This window comes from Oryctolagus cuniculus, chromosome 10 (assembly GCF_964237555.1).
Source record: "Oryctolagus cuniculus chromosome 10, mOryCun1.1, whole genome shotgun sequence".
Classification (NCBI taxonomy): domain Eukaryota; kingdom Metazoa; phylum Chordata; class Mammalia; order Lagomorpha; family Leporidae; genus Oryctolagus; species Oryctolagus cuniculus.
The window spans coordinates 91,508,984-91,535,443 of record NC_091441.1 but is presented as its reverse complement, the minus strand read 5'-3'; the positions used below and the strand labels follow the sequence as shown (position 1 = coordinate 91,535,443).

At 48.0% G+C, this 26,460-nt stretch overlaps 1 protein-coding gene across 7 annotated transcripts in view; it reads left to right on the top strand.

Moving 5' to 3' along the window:
• The window catches only part of KCTD6 (potassium channel tetramerization domain containing 6), a 44,068-nt gene extending 19,931 nt beyond the window's left edge, over positions 1-24,137 (top strand). For 2 of the 7 annotated variants that reach the window (XM_070050674.1, XM_017343905.3), the window contains 3 exons: positions 7,386-7,526; positions 21,394-21,463; positions 22,721-24,137. In XM_070050674.1, coding sequence (XP_069906775.1) covers positions 7,501-7,526; positions 21,394-21,463; positions 22,721-23,407 — 783 coding nt within the window. In that variant the 5' untranslated portion in view covers positions 7,386-7,500 and the 3' untranslated portion in view covers positions 23,408-24,137. Of the gene's footprint in view, positions 1-7,385; positions 7,527-15,326; positions 15,462-17,148; positions 17,288-17,403; positions 17,657-20,166; positions 20,341-21,393; positions 21,464-22,720 lie in introns of those variants that run through there. The other 5 variants (XM_008260850.4, XM_070050673.1, XM_008260851.4 and 2 more) reach the window with 5 other exon arrangements.
• Positions 24,138-26,460: the final 2,323 nt, after the last annotated feature.

Sequence of the window (26,460 nt, the reverse complement as noted above, 5' to 3'; positions counted from 1 at the left end):
GTGCCATCGCCAGCCTGGAGAGGGTGTGGTGTTGTCTTCAGTGCTTAGCCTCTGTCCTCACTGCTAGAAAGAGGGCGAGACAGCTTTTGCCTTGTCAAAGTGTCACCTGCTTTTAGGCGGAGTGAGGAAAGGCAGGGAGTTGTCCTGTGTCTGCTTCTTCTCAGTTGCCTTCTGCTCAGCCATCCTTGTGCCCGAGAGGCCCATCTGGGGCTGGCGGATCCTGACCGTCCACGGACAGTACTGTCGGGCGTAGTGGGCGTGTCCTGTTGGCCCAGCACAGGTCCAGCAGGGAGAGGCACGCTGGGGCCCTGCTCCCCACCGTGACCCACATGACCATAGAGGTCTCTGAACAGTAACCAACAGATGTTCACAACAGACCAGGTCAGGTCCCAGGGGCTGCAGTCACAGCTCATCATCCACCCAGCAAAGCTGATTTTGCAAAAGTCCGCTAACCTCTCCTGTGCCGAGTTCACTCAGGCACAAAATGCCAGCATGGCCTTGGCCTGAGTTATTCCCCTACCTGGACCTTTCCCCTGGACTGCAGGCGACAACAGAGAGGAGGAGAACCCAGACAACCCAGACTTTGCCCTAGCAAAGGTTAAGTGTCCGTCATCTCGAAGATCTGTTTCCCCAGGCGCTCAGAATGCAAATGTTAAGGTGATCAAACAGGGAGGTCTAGGTTCTGGTTCTCTGGAGTTGGAGCCGCTCACCCTCCTGGCACAATCCCGGAGCACCGCTCTGAGCCTTCAGCTCAGGTTTAGGTTGTCAACGCTGATTTGAAGAGATGTGCTTTGTTCTATGGGCTTCTGGGAAGGAACTGGCATTCATAGCAGGGTTTGGGGGGTGAAGAGTGAAACCTGAGCTGGCTTCTCCCCTCCTGGGGGGCAGAGTGAGTCAGATGTTTGCCCTGAAAGCCCTGGTGTCAAATCCACAAATTCACAGGCTTTGTGCCTTCCTGCTTGAAGCTTGAAACCAGAGAGGTGTCGCAACCTAACAGCTTTAATTGCTGAGCCCCAGCTGCAACCCCCATCCCTTGGTTTAATGAGTTGGCTGTGGAAGGCTGTGAGCAGCGAGGGGGGGGTGTTCTGCCAGGTGGGTTTATTTGTTCCTTCCCTCCCTCGTTCCTGCTCAAGCCCACACTGAAGGCCTCTTGACCATACGTGGTCAGTGTGCTCTGTCCTGCTCTGCTCTTGGCCGAGGACCTGTGGTCTTGCCTACAGTTCTACCTTCTTTCCTACTCCTTGCTGGGATCTGTGGCTCTTTGTATCCGCCCCCAAAGTCCTAGAAGCAAGCAACTTGGAGTTTTTCAGCCCAGCCCTAGCTGGTATGAACTTCTGCCCACTTAGGTGGACAAGAGAGAAAGCTTTCTTTTATGGAACTCAGCCTTTACCACACTGGCCTCTAATGGAAGGCTTTCCTGGGCCCAGCAACACACTGCTGCCGAGTGGCCCTCAGTCCTGATGGGTAAGACGAGGGAGGAGGGTGATGTTGGCTGTGGGCTCTCAGTGCGCACTTGGCCCTGCTTCCATGGCCCCCACGGCTCCAGATCCTCTGCTGCTTTCCTGCCATCTTGGGGCCTTTTGTGAGGTTCCTCAGAGGCTGCTGGTACCACCTTCCATAGGTCTCCAGGTTGCAGACATCCTCAGAGTCACTCCTTTTTTGATTGGGAGGAAGGAGGAAAGGAAAACATAGAAAGTCACAACAGGGTGAATTAATAGCTGTCAGCATGATCTAGCCCTGAAGCCAGCTCTCCCTTTCACCCCAGCTCGATGTTTGTAGACTCCAGCTGGCACTGAGAGAGGGGATTTGGGCATCCCAAGGAGTGGCTTAACCTGCTGCACCACAGCGCCCGCCCTGGGGAGGATTATTTTGATTGCCTCCTCATCACTCTGTTAGTGAGGAAAGGATTCCTACTTAGGGTTTTGGGGATGACAAAACATCACATCTGATACTGGCTGGTTTATTAGTCACGTGTACTTATAGCTCAGGGGAGGTGGATACCACATGCCACACAAAGCCACCTGTGAGTGGCACTTAGCTGCAAGTGCCCAACCAGGGGCTGTGGGAGGCAGACTTTGCAGTAGCAAGAGGATGAGGTGCCCCTTGGTTCCTGCAGGAGGAAGTGACTGGCTTATGGGAATGATTCTGTGGGCTGGCCGGAAGGGTCATCTGCTTCTCGGGAATGAGCAGGAACTGTGCCTGGTCCAGTGATAAGAAAGGTTGTCTGGCTAGGAGACTTTGTCCACAGGAGTAGGACGGAGAGGAAAACTTGGGGTTAGGCTATTAGACGCCCTCCCAGTTGTACCAGTTGTCAAGGCAGCAGGTAACTTTGAATTTTAATTTTAGGCCTTGGACCACAAAGACAGATGTGGGATACTAACATCCTGCCTCCCTTCCTGCTTTCCAGCATCCATGCATTCATTCATTCATCTATCCGCACATTGATCCACCCACCCATCCTCTAATACATTCCGCAAAGCATTGAGGCAGCCTAAACATTCTGAGCACTTCTCTCTCTCTCTCTTTTTTTAATACTCTCCAGTTCTCAGTTGTTCATGGGTGGTCAGCATTGCAATCAGCCCTTCTAGTCCTGTCACCAGCCTTTCACCCTTTCCAACACTGCACTAGTCAGTAGGTCAGCTCATTGGCCCTGGAAAATGCTTTTCTTTGCTTCTGATTTTGTTAGAATGTCCTCTTCTCTTCTCTGCCTGCCTAAATTCTACCCTCCCTTGAGCCAAATCCCTCATTATCCAAACATACATTCTCTGTCCTTGCTGAATTCTGCTTCTTTTTTCAGCCCAAAGCCTTTGTGGCAGCCTCTACACATAGATACCTAAGTGCCCACTGCTGTGGGTCTTGTGTCCCTTGGGGACTGTTACTGTTTTACTGTCATTTCTCACCTTGTTTGTATCTTTTCTCATCAGCCTCTTCGCTAACTCTCTGATAGCCAGGCCTGTGTCCTGCACACCCCTGCACCCCTTCATTGCCTGGGGTTGAAGAAGGAGCAGCCCAGCACCTTATCATGCCCTTGAACCTCCACACTTTCCGATTCAATTTGAACTTCCTTTTATAGACACTGATCATGTAAATGCAAAAGGCAGTTTGAGTTGAATCTCTAAATGAACATTTACCTAGCCCCCAGCTCATAGAAGGCACGCAATTAAAAAGTGTTGAAATGGTCAAGAAAATACCTCAGTGGCCTTACAATTCTGATTGTTATTTATTTATTTTAAGAATTTTAATTCACTTATTTGAGAAGTAGGGAGAGACAGATTCCTATCTGATGGTTCACTTCCACAAATGTGCACAGTGGTCTGAGCTGGGGGAGGGCTGAAGCCAGGCACTCAGTCTAGATCCCCCCCAAGTTGGTGGTGGAAATCCAGATACCGGCGTCATCACCACAGCCTCCCAGGGTCTGTGTTAATAGACCTAGGCACTCTGTTAGGGAGTGTGGGCATCTTAACCAGTGTCTTAACTATTAGGCCAAAAGCCCACCCGTGATTATTATTATTATTTAAGATTTTATTTATCTATTTCAAAGGCAGAGCTACAGAGAGGCAGAGGCAGAGAGAGAGTGAGGTCTTCCATCCCCTGCTTCACTCCCCAGATAGCTGCAATGGCCAGAGCTGGACCGATCTGAAACCAAGAGCCAGAAGTTTCCTCCGGGTCTCCCACATGGGTGCAGGGGTCCAAGCACTTGGGCCATCTTCTACTTCTTTCCCAGGCTGTAGCAGAGAGCTGGATCAGAAGTGGAGCAGCTGGGACTAGAACCGGCACCCATATGAGATGCTGGCACTGCAGGGCAGCGGCTGCACCCACTATGCCACAGCACTGGCCCCGATTATTTTTTTAAAGGCTATATATCGATGGCTATGCTAAGAATTTCAGGGTTCACAGAAATTCTTTCTCTTAATCTAAGTGCCTGTTTTACTGACTTCAGTCATTTGCTTACACCTTTATGGTTTTTTTTTTCATTATCTGCATACTGTCTATTATTATTAATATATTTCTTTACATTGTCTTGGTTTTTAAATTTATTCTAGACCTAAGCAATAGTATCTGTGACATGGGCTCATGTGTTAGTTATTTTATGTATTTCTCAAAAATACACAACTAAGCTAACAAATAGTTGTCTGTATTCCACCTAAAGTTATTTCACGTGTCACACTTGGGAAGCTCTAATCTAGCCATGGTTGTATCTACATATTTTATGATGAGAAAAAGTCATTATACAAAAGACTGTTATTGCATGTCCACTATGCTTCCACTTAAATGAAAATCTTAGCAAAGGCAAAACTCCAGAGACAGAAGGCAGATAGTTTAGTGGTTGTCAGAGGCTAAGGACGGGAGTAGGGATGGTCCTTCAACAGGACTGACCTTGAAGACTTGTGAGAGAGAGAAGGAATCTAAAAGCCGGATGTTGGTGATGGTTACACAGTTGTATACATTTGGAAAACACTTCCAAATTGTATTTACAATGGCTACATCTTATGGTTTGTAAATTATGTCACAGAAAGGAAAGAAGGGAAGGAGAAGGAAGAGGAGGAAGGGGAAGAGGAGGGGAGGAGGAAGAGAAGAAAAAGAGGAAAAATTAGTCAGGAAACAGGATGAGGGGGCTTCTGAAACATGGGTGATGTTTTTGATCTGTGTGTTGGTTACGTGAGTATATTCTCTGTGAAAACTCACCAAGCTCTTCTTTTATGCTTTGCGCATAGTTCCATATGAATATTATACCCTGATAACAATGTTAAAAAATTCAGCCAAGATGCAAATGTCATTTCTTCCCATGATGACTTCAGTATTTAATGACACTAAGAGTTATTACCGTCTTGTTTATTACTTTGTGTAATTACATTGCTTTGCCAACTTAGTTATACAATGTTAGGAGTTTAAGTTTTGGGTGTCTTAACACAGAAAGGGTTATAAAAAGATGTATTTAGCCAGTCACACAGTGCTATAAGAATGTCAGTGGGAACCATTGTTCCTTAATTATTCCTAGCAATTATCAACATGGACAACACTCAACTTGCAACCAAAATAAATGGATGTTTTAAGAGGCCTTGTTGGAACCATCAAATCATCAGTCTGACAAAGTTCCCTCTCTCTCAGCCCAGCTTTCCTGCCGCCTGCCACAGTTTCAATTCTATATTTATCTTTTCAAATCAGCAGTGCAGCAATTAGTTATTATAATAAGAGCTACCAATTTATTGTGTGCTGACTTCACGCCAGGCACTGCATTATCAGAGTTTTTCATACTTTAATTGTCTCATTTCATTGTCACAACAACCCCAGGAAGGGAGCTGTTTATTGCATTTTACAGTTGGGGAAACTGAGGCTGAAAGGCTTCTGAGTGGGTCCAGGCTTGTGTTGCTGGTAAGTGATGGTGCCGGGGAATGAGCCAGGGTCGCACCTCGTCATGTTGGGACTTGCGACCCCACATTACTGACAGGAGGTGACTGACATGCGTAAGACAGTGCTGAATACCGAAACACAGGCTCTTCACATGGTTGCTATAGTTACTGTTCTACATGATGCTCTGTGTGTGTATGTGTGTGTGTGTGTGTGTTTTTTAGCCGAGATGATTATAGATTCACTGTTAGCCATTGAGGTGTGGTCCCCTCCTGCCCTGTGAAACCCGAGGGACCTTTTAGAAAGTTTAAAAATCACATTCTTGCCTTGTAATCATGCCTTTGATTTCAGAAGCTCTGGAACATTCACAGATCCCATACTGTGGCAGCCTTACAAATATTATTCCTGTAAAGCATAGGAGCTCTATGAAGGCCACTGTAGGGGATGCAAAAGTATCTTTCTCTTCCCCATCCAGGTTCTTGGCTGCATCTCTGTAGCAGATTAATAGAGAAAAGCAAGACATTTATTTAACCTAAGTTTTACATGGTACAGGAACTTTCATGAAGCTTTCATAAATCTGAGCTTTTTAAAAAATTTTTATTATTTATTTGAAAGGCAGAGTTACATAAAGAGAGAGAGGTCTTCTATCTGCTGGTTCACTCCCCAAATGGCCACCATGGTTGGGGATGGGCCAGGTAGAAGAAAGAAGCTTGGAACTCTAATCAGATGTCCCACATGGATGCAGGGGTCCAAGCACTTGGGCCATCTTCTGCGGCTTTCTCAGGTGTAATAGCAAGGAAGCTGGATTGGAAGTGGAGCAGCTGGGACTCGAACCGGCACTTAACATCGTCGGCCCCAACCTAAGTGTTTTTAAACAAGGTTTGATGATAAGTGGAAAGGCATGGAAAATGTGTATAGAGTATGCACTGAGTAAACTGGGGGACCTTACCAGGTCCTGTTCCTGCAGATTCCTCTGGTGCGTCCATTGTCAGAGACAGGGAGATTCATTTCCTCTGGATGTAGAGTCAGCGCCTCTCACAGGAGGGGCTCAGGACCTGCTTCCAGGGGGGCTCAGAGAGTCCTTCCTACATCTGCTATTTCTCAAATGCCTTCAGCTTAAAAGGTTCAATATACTAGGTGCCATATTTTGGGGCGGTGTGTCTTGAATCCATTCATAACACACCCACAGTTCACCTTGACACAGTGATGGATTTGGGGTGCAGAGCAGTGCATGGGTGCTCCCTACCTGAGTTGAGGGAGGGGGCAGGCACCCATGAGAGAGGGGCCTTGGATGTGTTAGGAAGGAGAGGCCGTGGGACTTGGAGAGACCCAGTCAGCTAGGGACTGGACATTGATGGCAGGAGCCAGGAGCAGGGCTAGGTTGGCCAAGAGCAACGAGCAAGCCCATGTGGAGGAGGCAGTTTGTATCAGGAAAGCAGTGGGAGAGCCATCAAGACCTGAAATGTGTTATCTTTTCAAATTTATTTATTTGAAAGAGCAGCAGAGAGAGCGAGAGCGAGATTCCACTTGTTGGCTTACTCCCTCAAATACCTGTGACATCCAGGGCTCAGCCAGATTGGAAACAGGAGCCTGGAATCCATCCGGGTGTCCCACATGGGACAGGGGTCCAAGCACTTGGGCCACCCTCTGCTTCCCAGGAGCGTTAGCAGGGAGCAGGGAGCTGGATCAAAAGTACACCAGTGAGACTCAAACTGGCACTCTGATGTGGGATGCTGGCATGGTAGCCAGTGTCTTAACCTGCTGTGCCACAGTGCTGGCCCTTTAGAAATGTGTAATTGACAAGGTGGGGGCACAGGAGGTTTGGGCTTAGAACTTGGAGCAGTGTTGCACACCGTTGGCAGGTAGCTGGCGAAGCTGTGTTCATGCAGCTCCATTCCCCTGTGACACAGAAGCCCTCTCAGGGCCAGGAAACTTGTCCGAGTCCGAGGTGGCACACGAGACACTCATGGGGCTGAAGACGGAAGCCAGGGCGTCTGGGCCCTGGGCTAACAACGTACGATCTGTTCTAATTACAGGGTCACAACGCTGGGGAGGAGGGCGACATCCTAGGGCTGGCCAAGGGGCTCAGCGTTGGTGAGAACCAGACGCCTTCTCCTGGCTCTTCGGCTTCCAGCAGCGTTCTGGAAAGTGATGAAAGAGAAGGTGTGCAACAACAGGTAATTAAAGACCTTATAAAACAGAAAAATACTCTCGTCAAACTTACCAAAGCGTCTCCGTGGCTGCCTGGGGGAGGTGTGGGGAACTCTGGGCTGCAAGGGTCCTTTGTCTGTGTGTGTGTATTGATGGTGGTGGTGGTGGGGGCAGGCGGGATGGCCTGGGAGCCGGGGCAAATGTGGAGAAAGACCCTGGCTGGTTGCAAAGGCAGGGAGGGGGAGCGGGCTGCTCAGGACCTTAGTTCTGAGTGGAGGCAGCCAGTGAGTAGGGAGCCACAGAAGGCCTTTTACAAGCCCCAAGCAAAACCCAGCTGGTAAGCGCCATGGCACAGAGACTGTGTGGGAGGAGGAGAGGGACACACACATGCATGCACATCCCAAGAAAAGACAGCGCCTCCACCGAGAGTGGAGCAGGTCTCCCACTGGCCGGGATCGGGGGAGGGAGCTCAGCAGGGCCTTGGGTCCAGAAAATCCATGCAGTTGGCTGCTTTGGGGTCCTCTCCTCCCGGGGTCCCCAGAGACTGGCCCCAGCTTGGGAGGAGCTTCGGGAAGCCATCTGAGTGCAGAGTCAGCCCCCAGCCCCCATGCCCTGCCGTGTGCAAGGCATCCTCACCGCTCTTCTCCCTTTCTTCCCCTTCTTGCTGTCCGCGGGGCCCCCTTGTGTAAATGCTCAACAGGCTGTTGTGGAAAAATCCCCTAAAAGGACCCAGACTTTCTTTTTTGCATTTCTGCCTTATAAAACCCCAGTGCTCCGGGAGGCTGGGGCTGGAGAGGGGGAGGGAGGGGTGGGGCGGCTCCAGAGGCCAGACCTGGGCTGGCGATGGCATGGGAAGAGGAGCTCCCCACCGCTTCTTTCCGTTTCATTGGCCAGCTCCTTTCCCCACCTTGTTGACTCCTCCCCACCCCTGCTCTTTCCTTTCTCCTCTCTGTAAACCTGACTGGCCGGCTCCCCTGTGCCAAGGTTGTCCCAGGTGAAAAGAGGCTCCCAACACAGCTTGAAACACAGCCCTCTCTGGCAGGGGGTCCTGGTCTAGGTGGTGGGCTGGGGGCGGAGGGCTGCACTGGGAGCGGGGAGATGGGGGTGTGCAGACCCAAGGAGGTGGGAGTGATGCTGCTTCCTTGTGGGGTTGCCAGATGAAACACAGGATGCTTGTTTTCGGTGAACATCTGGGACCTACCTAGGCTGAAAAATTACATGATGAAATAGAAATTTGCCAAGTGTCTTTTTTTTTTTTTTTTTTTTTTAAGGCAGAGAGAAGGAGAAGGACAGCCAGAGTTGCTGTCTGCTGGTTTACTCCTCAGGTGCCCTCAGTGGCCAGGGCTAGGCCAAAGCCAGGAGCCAAGGACTCAGTCCAGACCTCCTCCATGTGTGGCAGGACTCAGTTCCTTGAGCCATGACTGCCGCCTTAGCATGAAGCTGGAGTCAGAGGTAGAAGCCAGGGTATCAAACTCTCATGTGGGAGATACGGGGTGAAATATGTGCTTGCCCTCTAGGCCAAACACTCCCTCTGTCCCTCCTGTCTTTGCATTCGCCAAATCTGGCAATGGCAGGTTGCTGATGAATACACAGGAGCTAGCTGAGTGAATGGGGGGAGGAGGGAAGAGCATGCCTGCAGAGGGAACAGCACGTGCAGAGATCTTGAAGAGACGGGGCCTTGCGACTCATCTGGGGAAATGAACGTTGACCATGGGGTTGCAGCACGTGGAAAGAATGCACCAGTCGCACAGCGATTGAGAGTGCCGAGTGCCAGGTACCAGGTAGAGTCCTGGGGGCTCTCAGGAGCCAGACACATGCAGCTTCTGCCCTCAGGGAGCTCACCATTCAGCTGAGAAGCAGGGAGGTGAGGACAGGGAAGGACAGGCTCTGAAAGGTCGGGGAGGGCTTCCCCGAGAAGGTGATGGTATGTGGAGGAAGTGGAGATAGGTCAAGGGCTGGGGAACAGTGTTCTAAGCCCAGGGAACAGTCCAGTGGAAGGCTCTGAAGGGAAAACATGGGCAACAGGCCCTGGAAACGGAAATGTGACCTGAGATGCTGGGGCCTGAGGGAGGGGCTAGGGACAGGGAGGAGGTGGACGGTGGGCAGAACCAGACCACTCCCCCCACCGCAGGGAGCTTGACCTGAATCCTGAAGGCAACCGAAGCCACTGGAGGAGTGTGACGCTGCCAGGGGGCCACAGCCAGAGCTTTGTGTCCTTCATGCTGGTGACAGGAGGACGGATGGGAGTGTGGGGGCAGAGGGACCAGCGAGACCAGCGAGGGGGCTACTGCAGATGTCTGGGCCGGACACATGGGTGGCTCGGGCCAGTGCGGCGGTGGTGGTGATGGCGAGGGAGAGGCAGTGAGGGAGGCAGGCTGTGCTGAGGGGGAGACTTGGCAGAACTGAGTTCTCTGGCACCGGGAGGCGAGGGGGAGGGAGGAGCAGGCATGACTCAAGGCTTCTGGTGCACCATGTGCTGAGCTGAGCCGGGACTGGAAGGATTGGGGGTGGTGGTGACAGAGTTCAGGTTTGCACATGTTGGGGTGAGCAGGCTGGTGGTGGACGGTGAAACGCCAGCTTGTGCCGGGGGAGAAAACCACGGGGAGCCAGGCAGGAGCGTGCTGCCACCTCCCTCCCAGCGCCCAGCCGGGTGGCTTCATCCACGGCCTCCCCACTTCTTGCTGCAGTTTTCTGGTTTGTACTATGGGAGAGCGAGGCTGGCCAGCCCTCAGTGGTGTTGTTGGGGGTGTGGTGGCAGCCTCCCAGGTCACCCCTAAGGGCCCCTGCCTCCTGGTGTTCATACCCTGTGTGGTGGGCTCCCACTTCCTACTAGCATGGGTGTGAGACCAAAATATCACAAATATGTCCTTCAAGGCCAGGCTATAAAGGAACTTGTGGCTTCCGCCGTTGTTCCTCCTTAGATCACTTGCTTCAGAGGCCATCAGCTTCCATGTTGTCAGGAGAGGGTCAGGTGACAGGGAACGAACGCTGTGGCTAAAAGCCACGTGTGTGAGTGGGGGAAGGCCTCAGAGGACAACAGCCCCTGCCCACGGGTGGCCTGCAAGCTCATGAGAGACCCTGAGCTCTTTGAGATCCTCGGTCCACAGACACTGCAAGATAACACATGGTGCTGTTGCAAGCCTCTGCACTCTGGTGCATGGCAGTAGATGACCAGCGCAGAGGGTAGAAGCACTTGGCACAGTGCCAGGCACGTGCTTGGGCTGCAAGTACAGAGTGGGGAACTTCTGGCTTAGGGTGTAAAATGGAATCTACAGAGGTGGCCAAGCCTCTGTGAAGAGAGGATGGAACTGGACAGAAACCTGGGCAGAGAGGGTGGGTTAGGCAAGAGGAAGAGGTCCATGCGTCCAAGAGGAAGAAGGAAGACGAAAAGAGCACAGCATTGTGGGGAAGGGGCCGTCCTTGGGAGGCTGTGGTCAACCCCTTCACTGCAGATGCCCGGGACACCAAGGCTTGGAAGGAGCAGGCTCCTCATGCCCCAGCAGGAGCATTCCGGTGGGGAGGTGGTCCGGAGGCCAGGTGTAAGGCTGTAGGTGGGGGACTCGGGGAAGATGGGGACACAGCAGGAGGAGAAAGGGAGGCTGCTGAGCCTAGAGAGGGGTCCGGCACTCTGTCTGCAGGGGCAACCTGCAGGGGCTGGAGAAGGATGGAATGCCCCTGAGAGCAGGCTTCTCAGCCGCCTCGGGAGGCCATGACAGCATCCTGTAGGTGACTCCAGAAGCAAGCAGAGGCGGGAGCCAGGGAGCTCCCACTGAAGACATTTTCCTGACAAGTGGGAGCTGCATGCACTGCCCTGAGTGAGGGGGGAGCTGAGGGGAGAGCGGGGAGGACTCAGACTGCCGGCCCAGCTCCTGCCGGCCCAGCCTGTCCACTGCTGCTTCCCTCCTGGGCCTTGCCCGTGCCCCGCTGGGCCAGGGTGCCTGCCTGGAAGTCCTTGTTGTAACTGCCATAAACAGCACTCCAGGCCAGCCCGGCCATGGCCACATAGGGTCATCTTGGGCATCTCTTTACCACAGGAGTCCAGGGCTTTGGAGGCCACCTGGGAAAGAGAGGCCACCTGGGAAAGAGAGGCCACCAAGTTGGCTTCCGCTGTAAAACCCTAAACTCCTCAACTCAGCAATTCAGATAGTTTACAGGAGAATGCTATAGAATATTCAGACTTCAGAGACCCGCCCCCCCCTTAGAGAAACTGCCCTGGTGAACAGACTTTTTTTTTTTTTTTTTTTAAAGATTTACTTATTTGTTGAAAGGCAGAGAGAGAGAGAGAGAGAGAGAGGGAATCTCCCATCTGCTGGTTCACTCTCCGAATAGCTGCAACAGTGAGTGGGGCCAGGCTGAAGCCAGGAGTCTAGAATTCCATCCAGTTCTCCCACACAGGTGGCAGGGACCCAACTGCTTGGACCATCTTCTGCCGCCTTTCCAGGTGCATTAGCAGGGGCTGAATTGGAAGCAGAGTAGCTGGGACTGGAACTGGCACTCCCACATGGCATGCCAGTGTCCCCAAGTGATAGACTAACTCACCTTGCCATGTCAGCCCCAAACACTGATTAGTTTATTTTATGAGGCTCAAGTAAGTTTGATAGCAAAATCACACAAAAGAAATAATTAGAATGGAAAATAGCAGGCATACCTCATTCATAAATATGGATGCAAAAACCCTAAGTAAAATATTAACAAATGGAAGCCAGTAGTATATTGAAAAAAAAATCATCAAGGATCATCAAGGTGAGTTTAGTCCAGGAATGCATGAGTGGTTTAATAATAAAAAAAAAAAAATCCATGATTGTAATTCTTTACATAGTGTGTGTCTATTCCTAGTGCTTCCTTACCCTGATAAAGGGTACTGTGGCGGCCGCTCAGGGCACCTGGTGGGCAGCAAGATCCCTAGCTAACAGCACTAAAAGCTGCCCAGCTGTGTCCAGAAAGGCAAATTACCTAACTAGGAAAACAAATTGGACCACAAGAAAACAAACTCATCCTAACTCTGAGGAAGCTGCTGTTACAGGAATACCTGGGCTTACAGTGCGTGTAGTAGCAGTCAGCTTCTGTTTGTCCTGCTCTTGCAGCCTCTTCAATAACCTCTGCTCACTCTATCTGACTGCCCTGCTAGATTTCTCTACCATCTGCCCAACGTGGGCCTCTGTCGGTTGCTTCCCAAGACAGGTACCTATCAAAAATGACAACAAGCACCACACTTAATGTTGACATATTAGAAACACCCAAGAACAAGATAGAACTGCCAATGACTGTCACTTCTATTCAACATTGTTTGGAAGAAGTTAGCACACTACAGCAAAGAAAAGGAAATAAAAAAGACTGGGCAGGAAGACAGCAAATGGTCATTGCTTGCAGAAAGTTCATGACAGCCTACGAACTTATTAGAACTAAAAGAGACTTCAAGTTTGCTCAATACAAGATCATTATATAGAAACCAACTGCACTTTGCCAACCATCAATAAACTATAAAATACAAAGTTGAAAAGATGACTTACAACACTGACAAAAACTTTAAGATGTGGAGGAATTGGTCTGGCAGAACAATGGATAAAGTTGGTCCCTGTCAGTTGTTATTTGGGGAACTGGAAGCCCTGAGGACAGAAAGGGTTCTTCCGAGGATAGTAAGTCCGAGTTACCAAACCTTAGAGATCTGAGAGTTGGGTAATTTTGATATTGTCCTTCTGTTGAAAAAACTCATTATATTTTTGTTTGTAAATAGAATATCAATATATCCTAGGGAAATATAAAAAAGGAGTAAGTCAGTAACATTCCCGTTGTGTTATCTGGAGCACTGTGGTAAGTGAAGAATTTGATATATTTTCTTCAAAAGTTTTTTGCATGTGTATTTATCTTTTTAAAAACAACATGGGGGGGTGGATATTTGGCCGAGGGTTAGGACACCACTTGGGACTCCCACATTCCTTATCACAGTGCCCAGGTCAGAGTCCTGGCTTCACTCCCAATTCCAGCTTCCTGCTAATGCTCATCCTGGGAGGCAGCAGTGATGGTTCAAGTACTTGGGTCCCTGCCACTCCTGTGGGAAAGCTGGGTTGCATTCCCAGCTCCTGGCTTCAAGCTGGCCCAGCCCCTGCTGTTGTGGGCATTTGGGGGAGTGAACCACTTGATGGGAGATCCCATCTCTGATTGTCTCTCTGCCTTTCAAATAAGCATTTTTAACAAGGATACCTCGTGTGCTATTTTGTGTACTGATGATTTTCACACACACACTTCCATGTATTCTCACCTAGTCTTTGTGAATGTGACCACGTAGCACTCATAATGTTGATGAAGCATATTCCATCTATTTAACCTAAACATTTGAGGTTTTGGGGAAAAACCAGATATCAGATGTGACTGTGATGATCACATTGAGATAAGCTCAACCCCAGAGCCAGCTGATGCGCATGCAGACATGAAACCCAGGTGAGTTTCTGAAACCAGTGCTTAGCCCAGCGAAGTGGAAATGGCAAAAAAAAAAAAAAATGCAGTGGGTTAAGCTGCCGCCTACAATGCTGACATCCCATATGGGTGTTGGTTTGAGTCCAGGCTGCTCCACTTTGGAGCCAGCTGCCTGCTGGTGCACCCAGGAAAGCAGCAGCATTTGGCCTAAGTGCTTGGGCCCCTGCACCTACGTGGGAGACCTGGATGAAGTTCCTGGCTCTGGGCTTCAGCCTGGCCCGGCCTGGGAGCCACTGAGGCTATCTGGGGAGTGAACCAGCTGATGGGAGATCTCTCTGTCTCTACCTGTCTCTTAACTCTGCCTTTCAAATAAATATCTTTGGTTTTTTTGTTGTTGTTGGACAGGCAGAGTGGACAGTGAGAGAGAGACAGGGAGAAAGGTCTTCCTTTTGCCATTGGTTCAAATAAATACATCTTTAGAAAGAAAAAGGCACAACCAACGTTACACTTGTATAACTTAACTGCACCCACTTGGATGGGGACAGAGGTCTGATTAGCAGGAAATGAGCAGGTTTGGATTGACCTGTAGGTTTCAGCAGTTCCCCACCCTCTGCAGTGAAGTGGGGACAGCACCCGAGCAGCCTCAACCAGGGCGGAGCTCCTCAGGCCTCCTAGCCTTTGCATAGGTTGCTGTGTCTGCGGAAGCTGGCTCACCCTTCTGGCCACCTGGCCCCCACCTTGTTGAGCCTTCAGGGCTTCAGACACTGCCTTTCGCTGCGGAGAGGTGGCCCACAGCAGGGTAAAGCCAGGAGCGCTCTGGACACGGGCCGGCGGTCCAGCCTCCCTCCGCCACTGCAGCTGAAGCAGAGGCCCCCTCCCCTTATTCTCCAAGTCCTCCGGGCGCGCGCCTCGCGACACTAAGATCACAACATCATTTTGTCTACCAGCTGTTGACTAGAGTCTGGTCTGCCTTCTCCTCTCCGTAGGACGCGCCTCGGCCTTGGTGGCCGCCGTATCCTTTTTTTGGGGGGGGGGGGGAGTGGCCCATGGGAGTCCGTGAAAAGATGGAGGAGAAACAGCTGTGTAAACGCTAGCCCAAAGGAGGCAGCAAAGCGTGGTCACAGGGCTGAGCTGACCTCAGGCTCGGGGCGGAGGCGGAGGCGGAACGAGGTGGGCGGATACTGGGCGGGGCCTCGGGCTTTGGGGGCGGGGCACCGGTCCATCGGGGGCGGGGCTTCGGGGCTTTGGGGCTTCGGGGCTGCGGTAGAGCCGGCCTGACCGCGCGGCTAGGGTTGCGCGGGCTGTTCCTCTGTCTCCCGGCCCTCTGGTCTCCTACCCGCTCCGCCGTTAGGGGGCGCTGGAGCTTGTGGCGCCGCGGCTGTGCTGGGAAGGCGCCGCCCGCGTTGGGCAGCTGGGGCCGCAACTCCGGGCTCAAGCTCAGTCGTCCCCTGTGCCGCCGCCGCCGCCGCCGCCGGGCGCGGGCTCGCTCGTCCCCGCGCTCGCGCTCTCGGGCCGCCGGCGTCTCCCGGCCGGGCAGCCGCCGCGCAGTGAGTAGGGCGGGCGCGGAGCTGGCGGGGCCAGGGCTTGGGAGTGCCCGGCAGAGGAATCTCGCGCCGAGCGGCCGGGGGAGCGGGGCTGAGGAGGATCTGGGCGGGGGCCCTTGGAACCAGGCGGCGGCGGGGCCGCGCTGAGGGGACCGCGGGGATCCCGGGCCGCGCGTCCCGGGGCTGGCACGAGCCAGCGGCGGGGCTGCCCGCGGCAAGGGCCTGGGTAGGGGTTCCAGGGCCCGCCTGACGGGCTCGCGCGGTTCGGCGGGCCGGGGCTTGGTGCTCCGGTGCGCGCGCCCCCCGCCTGGGCCCCGAGCATCGCCCGCCCCACGCCCAGCCCAGGTGGTGGTGTCGGGGGGCTTGGCTTGCGGGGTGGCAGCGAAGCGCTGCCCGCACCGGGACATTCGGGGTTTCCTCGAAAATGATAGTTTTTGGGGGTGGCGCTAATTAGCTACCGCTTGTCCTAGTTTAAGGCTTACGGCAGGGGGCTTCTGAGCCCTGCCTTTGGGATTTTCTGCTTCGAAGAGACCCTCAGATGGCAGCCGAGTTCTCTCTGCTTGCATGTGTGTAGGTCGCGGCGTTTTTAACGCTCGGTGTCAGAGGTGATGGATGGCGTGGTAATGGGGAGCCCCTGCCGCACCTGCTGGGCTGAGGCTGGTGGCGGCTGGCCGGGGGGTGGGACCGGGGGATGAACCGTGACAGAGATCCTGTGCGGATATTCTGCGGAAGTTACCGGCTCTAGAACAGGTTGATAAGCCCGATTTCAGGACTTGGTGTTAGGAAAGGCTTGGGTGGCGGAGAGACCTGGGATCGCCCGGTTTGACTAAGAATGTTTGGGGTAGCCTTGGTATCTCCTTCACATCCCCCTGGCACGTTCATTTTTCCGCTGTCACACATGCCCTAGTGCATCAGTGATCCTGGATAGGAAATTAGCCTGGGGATGAATAACAGTTAGCACAGGCCCGAGCCTGAGGTATCTTCAAATGAACCAATGGTTCGCCAGGAAAAAAGGAAATCGTGTTTTTGTCTACGGGGTTGGTAGGCTGAGAGAATTTGCTCTCTGGCTGAAAACGAACAGTGCATGCTGATAGCTTGATTTGGTGTGATGCCTAAGGGTTGAGTGAGTGGCCAGGATAGCCGTAGATGCCAGTTCCTAAGTTTTGTGATTTCAATTTTTTTTAAATCATGTTTTAACCAAAGCATGAGTATACAAGGGAATACTGGGGTGAATCCTATACGTCCTCAGCGTAGCTTGGAATTTGCTATTTGGCATCTATTTGAAATCGAATTTGTGTATGTGTCTGGATGTCTTTCGGAGATAATCCTGAGTCATGCTTTGGAGAAGTTACTTCTGAGGTCTCTGGCTCCGCTCTCTGGGGGTCTTTGTGGAGGCTGGACGCTGCCCTTCAGCTGGAGCTATGGGGTCAGGAGGACCCGGGGACCCTGGAAGCAGATTCAGAGGCCTCCTTTGGCTGCCTCCATGCCAGTGTCCTAACTTGTTGGTGTTCACACTGTCAAGTTTCCCAGTTTACTGCAGACATTTTGCTTATGCTATTGCCACTGTTCTTTTCACATTTGTATAATACTTGCCAGCTTATAGGTGGTATTGCAAATATATTCACGATCTCGCTTATTTCTCTAAAGAAACAGCTGGGTGTAAAGAGTGGTTGAGTCACAGTCTCATAGTTGGTAAGGGAGCAGAAGTGGGATACAGGATCTCCCCAGTGGCCAGTTGTCTTTCCTCTGCACCCGCCTGTGTCCGACTTCAGATAAGAACCCCGGTCAGATCTGTGTTGTGCGGAAATGGTGTAATTACTTTTGGGAAGGTGGGCTAATCCTTCTTTATCTTGTAGAGACTTAGGGGAATTTTATGATTTTGTGACTATTTGTGACACTTTCAAGTAGCAGGGTCACTTTTCAACTTAGGCCTCTTTTCTTCTAGACCACTTGGTTGAGAGAAGAGAGAGAAAAGAATTAAAATAAAAATCTGTTTCTGCAGCAGTATGGTTAAGGATAATCTAACACTATAATCACATTATCCTTGTGTGCCTGGCTACTTGTGCTGGCCTGTACGTTGAGTGTTAACCCCAAAGAGTCCTTTAGATGTCGATGAACTAGTTACTATAAAAAGTGTTTCACTTTCAAACTCCCACATTCCACGAACAGAGAAACCCAGTACAAAGGCGGTTTTGAAGGTAAGTGTAGATGGAGGGAGTTTATTGAATGCCAGATGCAGAGGTTCCAGGAGAAAAGCATTTGAAAGAGCTACTCAGGAGGCAGTAGGGGTTTTTATTGCTATTCATTGAGTTTGGAGGTTTATATTGCCAGGTATAGCTTGTTACATAGGAGTAGAACTTTTACCCTGGCTAATTAATTCTTAGTCTGTGGAAGAAATGATAAGTCCAGAATGTTTGTGTTCAATTTGGTTCATCGCAACCGTTAATTTGGGCCTGTAAGTGCAATTTTGCAGTGGTGAGGCAGATGGCACTTAGGGGTTCTTAGGTTGTCTTTAAAGTTACTGACTTACTGTGCTTTCTTCACATTTGCCACTTTCTAAAATTTGTAAATTCTTTTAAGGCTTCTATAAATCCTTCAGTATGTGTTTTTCTTAACTGAATTACCTGCTGACATTCCCCTGTCAGAATTAGTTGCAGAAGCCTTTGAACTTTAAACATGGATGAATTTTAAGTGCTGCTTTGTAATCTTTTGGGAATGGTCTGTATTATTTCCACAAGAATTTTATTTGCATCAAAGGTCAGGTCTTTTCAGGTGAACTGATTTTGCAAGGTCAGAAGGCTACTTTGAACTTTAGCATTGGTTGTGCCCGGCTGCCTTGGCTGTGTTTAAAAGGATATTTAGTAAGGAGAGTCACTGTAAAGGGAAATTTGTGCCATTGTTACCCTCATGATCTCCATTCCTGGCAAGTTTCCTGAAATATTAAAGATTTCTTTGCCTTCACCAGTGAAACAGGTCCATTTGATGCCCGTTTCAAATTCTTCCTTCTGCCGCCTGTCTTGTGGTCATTTAACTTCTCATTAAGCCCTCCAGTGGAGACTGTGCCAGAAGGGAGAGAAGATGAAAAGCAAATGAATCATTTTCTAATTGTTAGCAGCTCTGGAAAATGACTTAGTAGAAGAGATTGAAGCTCTTCCGGAAATTCTTCTGGATTATGCTTTATTTCATTCATCTGCATTGTGTCTGATAGCCAGCAGTTCAGAATTCAGAACCTGATTCCCAGCTATTGGATAACCAGGAATTGTCCTGCCTTTTTTTTTTTTTTTCTTTTTCTTTTGGTGTCTTGTTCTACCTGTGTATCTGTGTACAGAGGATGTTTAGAGCAAGGAGCAGAGAAAAATTTTAAACTAATCAATTCCAGTTTTTTTTGAGTTCTTTAATGAACCATTTGGCATTTTCAAAACAGTTATTATTTGAAGTGAGTAATAGTGACTTTGCTCCTTTTTTTGTTTAGATGCATCTTATACAAAGTATAGGAAGGCTTTTAGGTGCTTTTTAAGAAATGGGCTTATATAAATTCCAATGACTGCTTTGCTGAATTATTAAACTTGAGGTTTCATAATAACTTTGTACCGGAACCTTGGCTTCTGCTGTGGAACAGATTTGGGGGCATTATCTAATTTGCTGTTTATGTTTGTTCATGAAGTTATGTTGTTCTGATTTAGCAGTTTTAAAAAAAGATAAATAGTGGACAGACCTTGTGTACCAGTTGTAACATTGACATCAGTTTTTCCCCTTGCCTTTGTTTGACCATTTCTCACTTAACCATTTGGATATTCATGGTTGGAGTTGTTTATGTCACTTAAGACAGGGCAGCAGCCATATGCACACTTGTGAGTAGATTGCTTGCCGTTTTATTTGCCGCAGGAATTTTTACAAACCCATCGTGACTGCTTAGTTTGCTTGAACTCTACTATAAACGTTGTCAATAAATCCCCAGCAGGTGGAGTCTACAGTTAATCCTTCCCAATTTGTTGTTTCTTGGATTGTGTTCTGTCAGTTCCTACCCCAGGAGGGGAGTTCTGGGAAGATATAGACTAGGAGTTGGAAAACCCAAGTTACTCCCTTATCTCCCGGTGGTGGGGAGACCCAGCCTTGCCTGGGTCTCTCTTTTGCATTTCTAAGATGATGGGGTGATCCCTGCTTGTTTACTGGATTAGGAAAGTTGTGAGCGGAGAAGACTTTCCCAGCCATATTTCGGTTGTTTGGTCTTTCTAGAATCCCTGAAAGGATGTCTGAATTTTCTGTGATGGTTCCACAGTGAGTCCTTGCCAGGGGTCCCCATTTCCCCGTTGCTCTTCCTCCTGCAGACCTCTGCTGGTTCGTCTATGTAGCACTTTTGAAGTCTCTTCTGTACTTCAGTTGTTGCATATGACTTCTTTTATAGATTGAAATCCCTATGAGGGCAAGGAGTGAACTTTAACTATTTCTGCGTGTCTACAATGCATATAACCATTTTCCACCTCCTGGTGGACTTAACATAGATGTTGATTGACTGATTGGTTAGGGAGGCTGCCAGGAGTGAATACTTTGGGTGATTGCAGAATGCCAAAGATGAACATTTTACCAGAATGTTTGGATGTCTGGCCTTTTAAATCGCACAGCGACTGATCTGTTATTATCAGTGACTGAATCAGATGCTGGCAAGACGAATTGGTAAAGCTTCATTGCTCGGTTGTCTTTACTTCAGATGCGATTTATGAAGCAAGTCAGAGGAAGGAAAGGTTGTCACAACTGCCTGAATTGGACACTTGTTCCATTTCACACTCTGTAGCATGTGGAGGCCTCTCTGTATCCAGCTGCTGAGTGGAAAGAATAAAAACTGGTCCACATTTGAGCCGCTTCGCTTTGAAGGATTTGCAAGGTAGAGAACGAGAGGCTTCAGGCTCTGATTTCAGCCCCTGCTGTGCTATGCAAATGTTCTCTACATGCCTGAGTGACCTTTTGAGAAAGAGCCTTTGTGATCTTCTGCAGCCGGGGCTTGTTCTGGGAATTGTGTGCCAGATTCCTCTAAAAGTGGGAAAAGTGGATCTGTTCAAAGACCACATGAAAACAGCCAATGCTTTTCCTGGATGAATACCCACAAGTCCGTGTTTTTTACCATCTCTTGCCAGAGCTTCTGAAATTTGCTCTGCAGTTTGCTTTGCAAGTTGATTTGGGGAATAAAGTGTGTGAGAGGGAACTGACTAAAGCTGTTTGTTTAAGTGCTTTTGAATTGTAGATAAAAATAAATTCAAACTGGCATCCTTAGTATCTGAGTGTTTATCAGTGTCTTAAGGCTGGCTTTCCATAAGTGCTGGCTCACTACTCCCAGCCCCATCTAGAAGGTTCTTTGTGCCTCATCTTGTGCTCCAGTGCTTTGGCATTTAAATTGTTCTATTTTGATTATTGTACAATGATAAATATATCACTATTAAAAGTATAATTAGTTTTTTATGTTATAAACTGAATACCATTTTGAAATGTTTCTCTTAAAAAGGAACAGTGGTTGTCTGGGAGGTTTGTGATTTTGGATGCGTTCCCTTTCTCTCAAATAACCTTAACTTAACTAAAAATCTTCCTAAGATTTGTACCAGGATAAGGTTGTAGACTGTCATAATTTTCTTCTACAGAAATCCTAAAAATTGGGATTTTGGAGAAGAGAGGTAGGATTTGAATGACCAGTTTATTTCCTAGGCCCTTCCTCCTCTAGTGTAGGCTAGTTTTTCTCTGTGAAGAAGGTCAGTCTCTTAGGTAAATGTTCCTCGAAGGCCTTGGGGAATGCTTTCTTCCCCAGATCTTTGCCATATAATAGATTTTAGTTGAGCAAAAATGAGTTTTTTGGGCGTTTGGCCTGTTCTGTTTGGTGGGAAAACCAATGTTCTCTGTTTTTGTGGCTGTAGTGTGCTAATCTATGTCTGTTTTTCTCCTCTGGAAGTTTGCCTGGCACCTGGGCTCCTGAAGACGCAGCGCTGGAGCAGATGGATAATGGAGAATGGGGCTATATGGTGAGTGGCTCCCGCACACGCGTGTTGAAGGTCGGCAGGTTATTGTCTTGTATGTCTTTTCCCTATGTAGTCTGAGGTATATCTTTATAAGAATGAAAATTAAAAGTTTGTGCATGCAGCCTCCTTCTTTGAACTCATGTAGATGCAGTTTTTTTTTGGTATTTTGCTTTCCGTAGTGTTTTATTACAGGCAAACTCAATTTGAACTCTTAAGTAGCTTTTTATAATTCCTTCCTTGAGAGCTGGCTTTCTGATATCTGGAGCATGTTTTTAAAACTCGTCCTTCATGGAGTGGTGACGACTGAAAGGGTCTAGAGATAATGGTGTGGAGGACCTCACAGTTGAGGTTGTGCTTCTGCAGCTTTGTGGGTGTGCCTGTGTCTCCCTGTTTTTCTCTTCCTTTGGTAAGAACTATTTTACTTGCCTAGGACCTGAAGTGTATCTGTCTGTCTTTGTTTTCCCTTAAATATGTTTTCTAAAACTGAAGGTATATTATTTAGAGCAGCTTGCTTCTCATAACTAAAGGCTGTATTGCAACATTATAATGTTACAAAAGTAAATACACTATCTGATTATAAATTTTAAAGTTACAGTTAGCTTGAGGGTATGTGATGGTTTTATATCTAGATTGTGTTGACTTAACTGTACATTTTAACTTCTTATTTGGAACTTAATTCCATGAAAAAATTATCAATATTAGATCTTCATAGATTTTTAAAAAAAATAAATTTCATGATTTATTCGCTTTTTTTTTTGAGGGAGAAAAGCCCAAAGAAGTACTGAAAGTAGATGTCTTTATCAAGAGCATTTTAATTTTTATCAAATGTTAAATTATAAAGAAAATATTAAGAAAAATGCAAACTTTTTTTGTAAATCAGGCAAAAACTTAAATGAATTATATTTTAGTTTGGTCCTTCCTGTCTTGTAACATCCCCTTGACCTGCAAACTGCATAGATACTGGGGCTGGAAGCTATGTAGCTCTGAAAGTCACGCCCTCCATTCTAACAATCAGTCTCTCAAAAATTGTATTTCTCCTTTTTCCTGCGGAAGGCAAGTATTAGATCCCTCCACCTGGGTGGGTTTGTCACTGCAAGAATCGCCGTTTTGCGTTACAGAATGAGTGAATTTCCCACCCCACACACCCCGCCCCCAGCCTGAAGGAACCTTGTGCTTGCTTGTTGCTAGTAATTTTCTTGCGTTGTCAAAGTTAGGATTTTGAAAATCTCAGATGACTGATCATTTTTTAAAAAATTTCAGATGACTGACCCAGTCACGTTAAATGTAGGTGGACACTTGTACACAACGTCTCTCACCACATTGACGCGTTACCCGGATTCTATGCTTGGAGCTATGTTTGGGGGGGACTTCCCCACAGCCAGAGATCCTCAAGGCAATTACTTCATCGATCGAGATGGACCTCTTTTCCGCTATGTGCTCAACTTCTTAAGAACTTCAGAGTTGACCTTACCCCTGGATTTTAAGGAATTTGATCTGCTTCGGAAAGAAGCTGATTTTTACCAGATTGAGCCCTTGATTCAGTGTCTCAATGACCCAAAGCCTTTGTATCCTATGGATACTTTTGAAGAAGTTGTGGAGCTGTCTAGTACTCGGAAGCTTTCTAAGTACTCCAATCCAGTGGCTGTCATCATCACCCAGTTAACCATCACCACCAAGGTCCACTCCTTACTAGAAGGCATCTCCAATTATTTCACCAAGTGGAATAAGCACATGATGGACACCCGAGACTGCCAGGTGTCCTTTACTTTTGGACCCTGTGATTATCACCAGGAAGTGTCTCTGCGGGTCCACCTGATGGAATACATTACAAAACAAGGCTTCACAATCCGCAACACCCGAGTGCACCACATGAGTGAGCGGGCCAATGAGAACACAGTGGAGCACAACTGGACTTTTTGCAGACTGGCTCGGAAGACAGATGAGTGATCTTCAACCCTGAGAGAAGTTTCTGGAAACTGGCTCCCCAGGAAATGGCAGAGATTTTTTTTTTTTTTTGAATTCATAGTGTGGGATTCTTTTTTTTTTTTTTTTTTTAATATTTGTATTTATTTGAAGGTATTGAGGACCAGAAGGACGTTGTGTGCTTTTCCAGGCCCCTCCTGTTTTGTCCCTTCACCCTGAGTATGCATGTGCCTGTTGAGTCTCCAGATACCTTTTTTATAAAAAGTCTGAAAATCATTATGGATATAATCTACCCTTAACAGAGCTTTTTTTTTTTTTATAATTATTACAGTGCTAAAATGATTTCTGATAAAATCATCCCTAACTCAACTAGAAGGCTATAAGAATACAGGAATGAAAGAATAAGCAGAATACTCATGATGCCTTTGAGAAAAATCAAAACATCATGTAGGGTGACCTAGTTTCCAAACAGATAAGCAGTATTGTAATATTAAAAGAAAACTATTCCAATCATTTAAAAGTACTTGTTAAGTACTGCTTCTTACAGTTATGACAACTGTTTCTTTCTATGCATATAAATCAAGCAACCAAATATCTGTAGCCATGGAGATGTCTGACTAGAAATATTTATATTGGATTCTGAATACAAATGTCCCTGTGGTAGAAATCTTACTTCTTATACCTGGTACAGTATAATTCCCAAGTGTACTGTCTACCAGGAAAAAAAATCCTAATAAAAAGTAAAATATGAAAACTAGGTTTGTATTTCTTGGTTATTATTACTTAACAGGAGAAGATCATCTCTTGTCTAAAGTATGCGTTGTTGGTTTTTTGTTCCCAAACATACTGCCCATAGCACATTCATATTTGATGTGAGAGGACCCCGTGGAACTTTGAGTTGCACTTTATAGGGGCTCCGCTGTGTCACTGCAGCACGGATAGGTGGAATTGGATCCAAAACACTGCCTATTTGAATGGTAACATGCAGTGTGACAAATTTTTGAAACTAGGACGCTGCTGAAGATGACAGAGTTTTCTTCAGTTGTCATAGCTCCAAATAGGATCACTGTTTCAGCTCTGTGTTCAGTAAGCACAAGAACAAGATGACTCTTCCGCCACTTTCTGCTCATGTGCGGTGGTTACTGACAAGTGCGTTTATCACCACCATTACGTTTATTTCTGAGCTGGAGAAATAAACCGCAGTGAATGAAGGCTGTGGAACAGTTAGGGAAATGTAGGTGCTTTTGTTTGTTTCACCGTGGTCATATTTTGCATAGTTGATTTGATTCTATTTCTTGAAAGTTACTCACAGGGAGAATTATGTTAATTACAGTGAGGCTTTCTAGTTTGCCAGAATATTTTATAAAAAGGATGGCAGAGAACTGCTTGCCTGCTTTCTAAGGGAAGCGCGGGGAGGTGGGGTAGGACCCGAGGCGCATGCCTGGGCCTGTGTTACCCCTTCTTTGCTCCTCCCTGAAAGGAAGGTCCGTCTGGACATTTAAGATTGGACGAATAACCAACAGCCAGGAAGCTGTAATTACTCAGTTGTCTCCATCTGCAAACTAAGATCCGTTAATGTTATTGACAGATTTCTGTGGTTTCAGTAAATCAGTATACTAGTATAAGGTTATCATTTTGGAACATTGCTCCTCTTTGAAATGGATGGATGTTTACCTAAAAACAAAAATAAAGCTCAACCAGTTATATGTTGTTTAGCCAGTAAGGTCAACGTAAAGTAGGTTAAATGGGGGCTGGCACTGTGGCATGGTGGGGAAAGCCTCTGCCCGCAGTGCCGGCATCCCATGGGCTCTGGTTCGAGTCCCCGCTGCGCCACTTCCCATCCAGCTCCCTGCTAATGTACTTGGGAAAGCAGAGGAACAAAGGCCCAAGTCATTGGGCTTCTGTACCCATGTCGGAGACCCAGAAGAAGCTCCCAGTTCCTGGCTTTGGATCGGCCCAGCTTCAGCCATTCCGGTCATTTGAGGGGTAAACCAGCAGATGATCTCTCTCTCTCTGCCTCTGCCTCTCTTTAACTCTGCCTTTCATATTAATAAATAAATCTTTGGGGGAAAAAAGTAGGTAAAACCAAAGTGTGGAAATAAGAATAACACTAGTTGTTCCAAGTGCTTAAAGTAAAAACTTTTGAAGTTTTTTTCTTACCCAGGTTACTAGAGATAAATCACTTTTGGTAAATCTTCTCAAATGAATTATTAACAATGGAATGCTTATTTATATATTAGGAAAAGTAGCCAGCTAAGATGTTTTTGCTGTTTATCTACCAGCATTTAATTTTGAGTGTTTTATCTAGCTGGATAAATTTAAAATAATGTGAAAAATGCAGCTTGATTATAATTGGGTCCTTAAGTCTGTTTTTATGAAATTTTAAATCATTTTCACTGTGGAAGAGTTCATTTTTATGATACTTGCATTCTTTTTTTTTTTTTTTTTGACTGGCAGAGTGGACAGTGAGAGAGAGACAGAGAGAAAAGTCTTCCTTTTTGCCGTTGGTTCACCCTCCAATGGCCGCCGCGGCTGGCGAGCTGCGGCCGGCGCACCGCGCTGATCTGATGGCAGGAGCCAGGTACTTATCCTGGTCTCCCATGGGGTGCAGGGCCCTAGCACTTGGGCCATCCTCCACTGCACTCCCGGGTCACAGCAGAGAGCTGGCCTGGAAGAGGGGCAACCGGGACAGAATCTGGTGCCCCGACCGGGACTAGAACCTGGTGTGCCGGTGCCGCAAGGCGGAGGATTAGCCTAGTGAGCCGCGGCGCTGGCCCGATACTTGCATTCTTAGAGATCTGTATTCTATTTAGATTATACTATGTATAGGCATTTTTAGAGGATTGTATCTTTTTTTTTTTTTTTAAAAGAAATTCTTTTTTAAAAACAGATTTATTTATTTATTTGAAAGAGAGGAAGAGACAGATCTTCCATCCAGTGGTTCACTCCTCAAATGCCCACAACAGCTAGGACTGGGTCAGTGGAAGCCAGGAGCCCGGAACTCCATCTGGGTCTTCCACATGGGTGGCAGGAACCCAAGCATCTGGGCCATCATCTGCTGCTTCCCACACGCATCA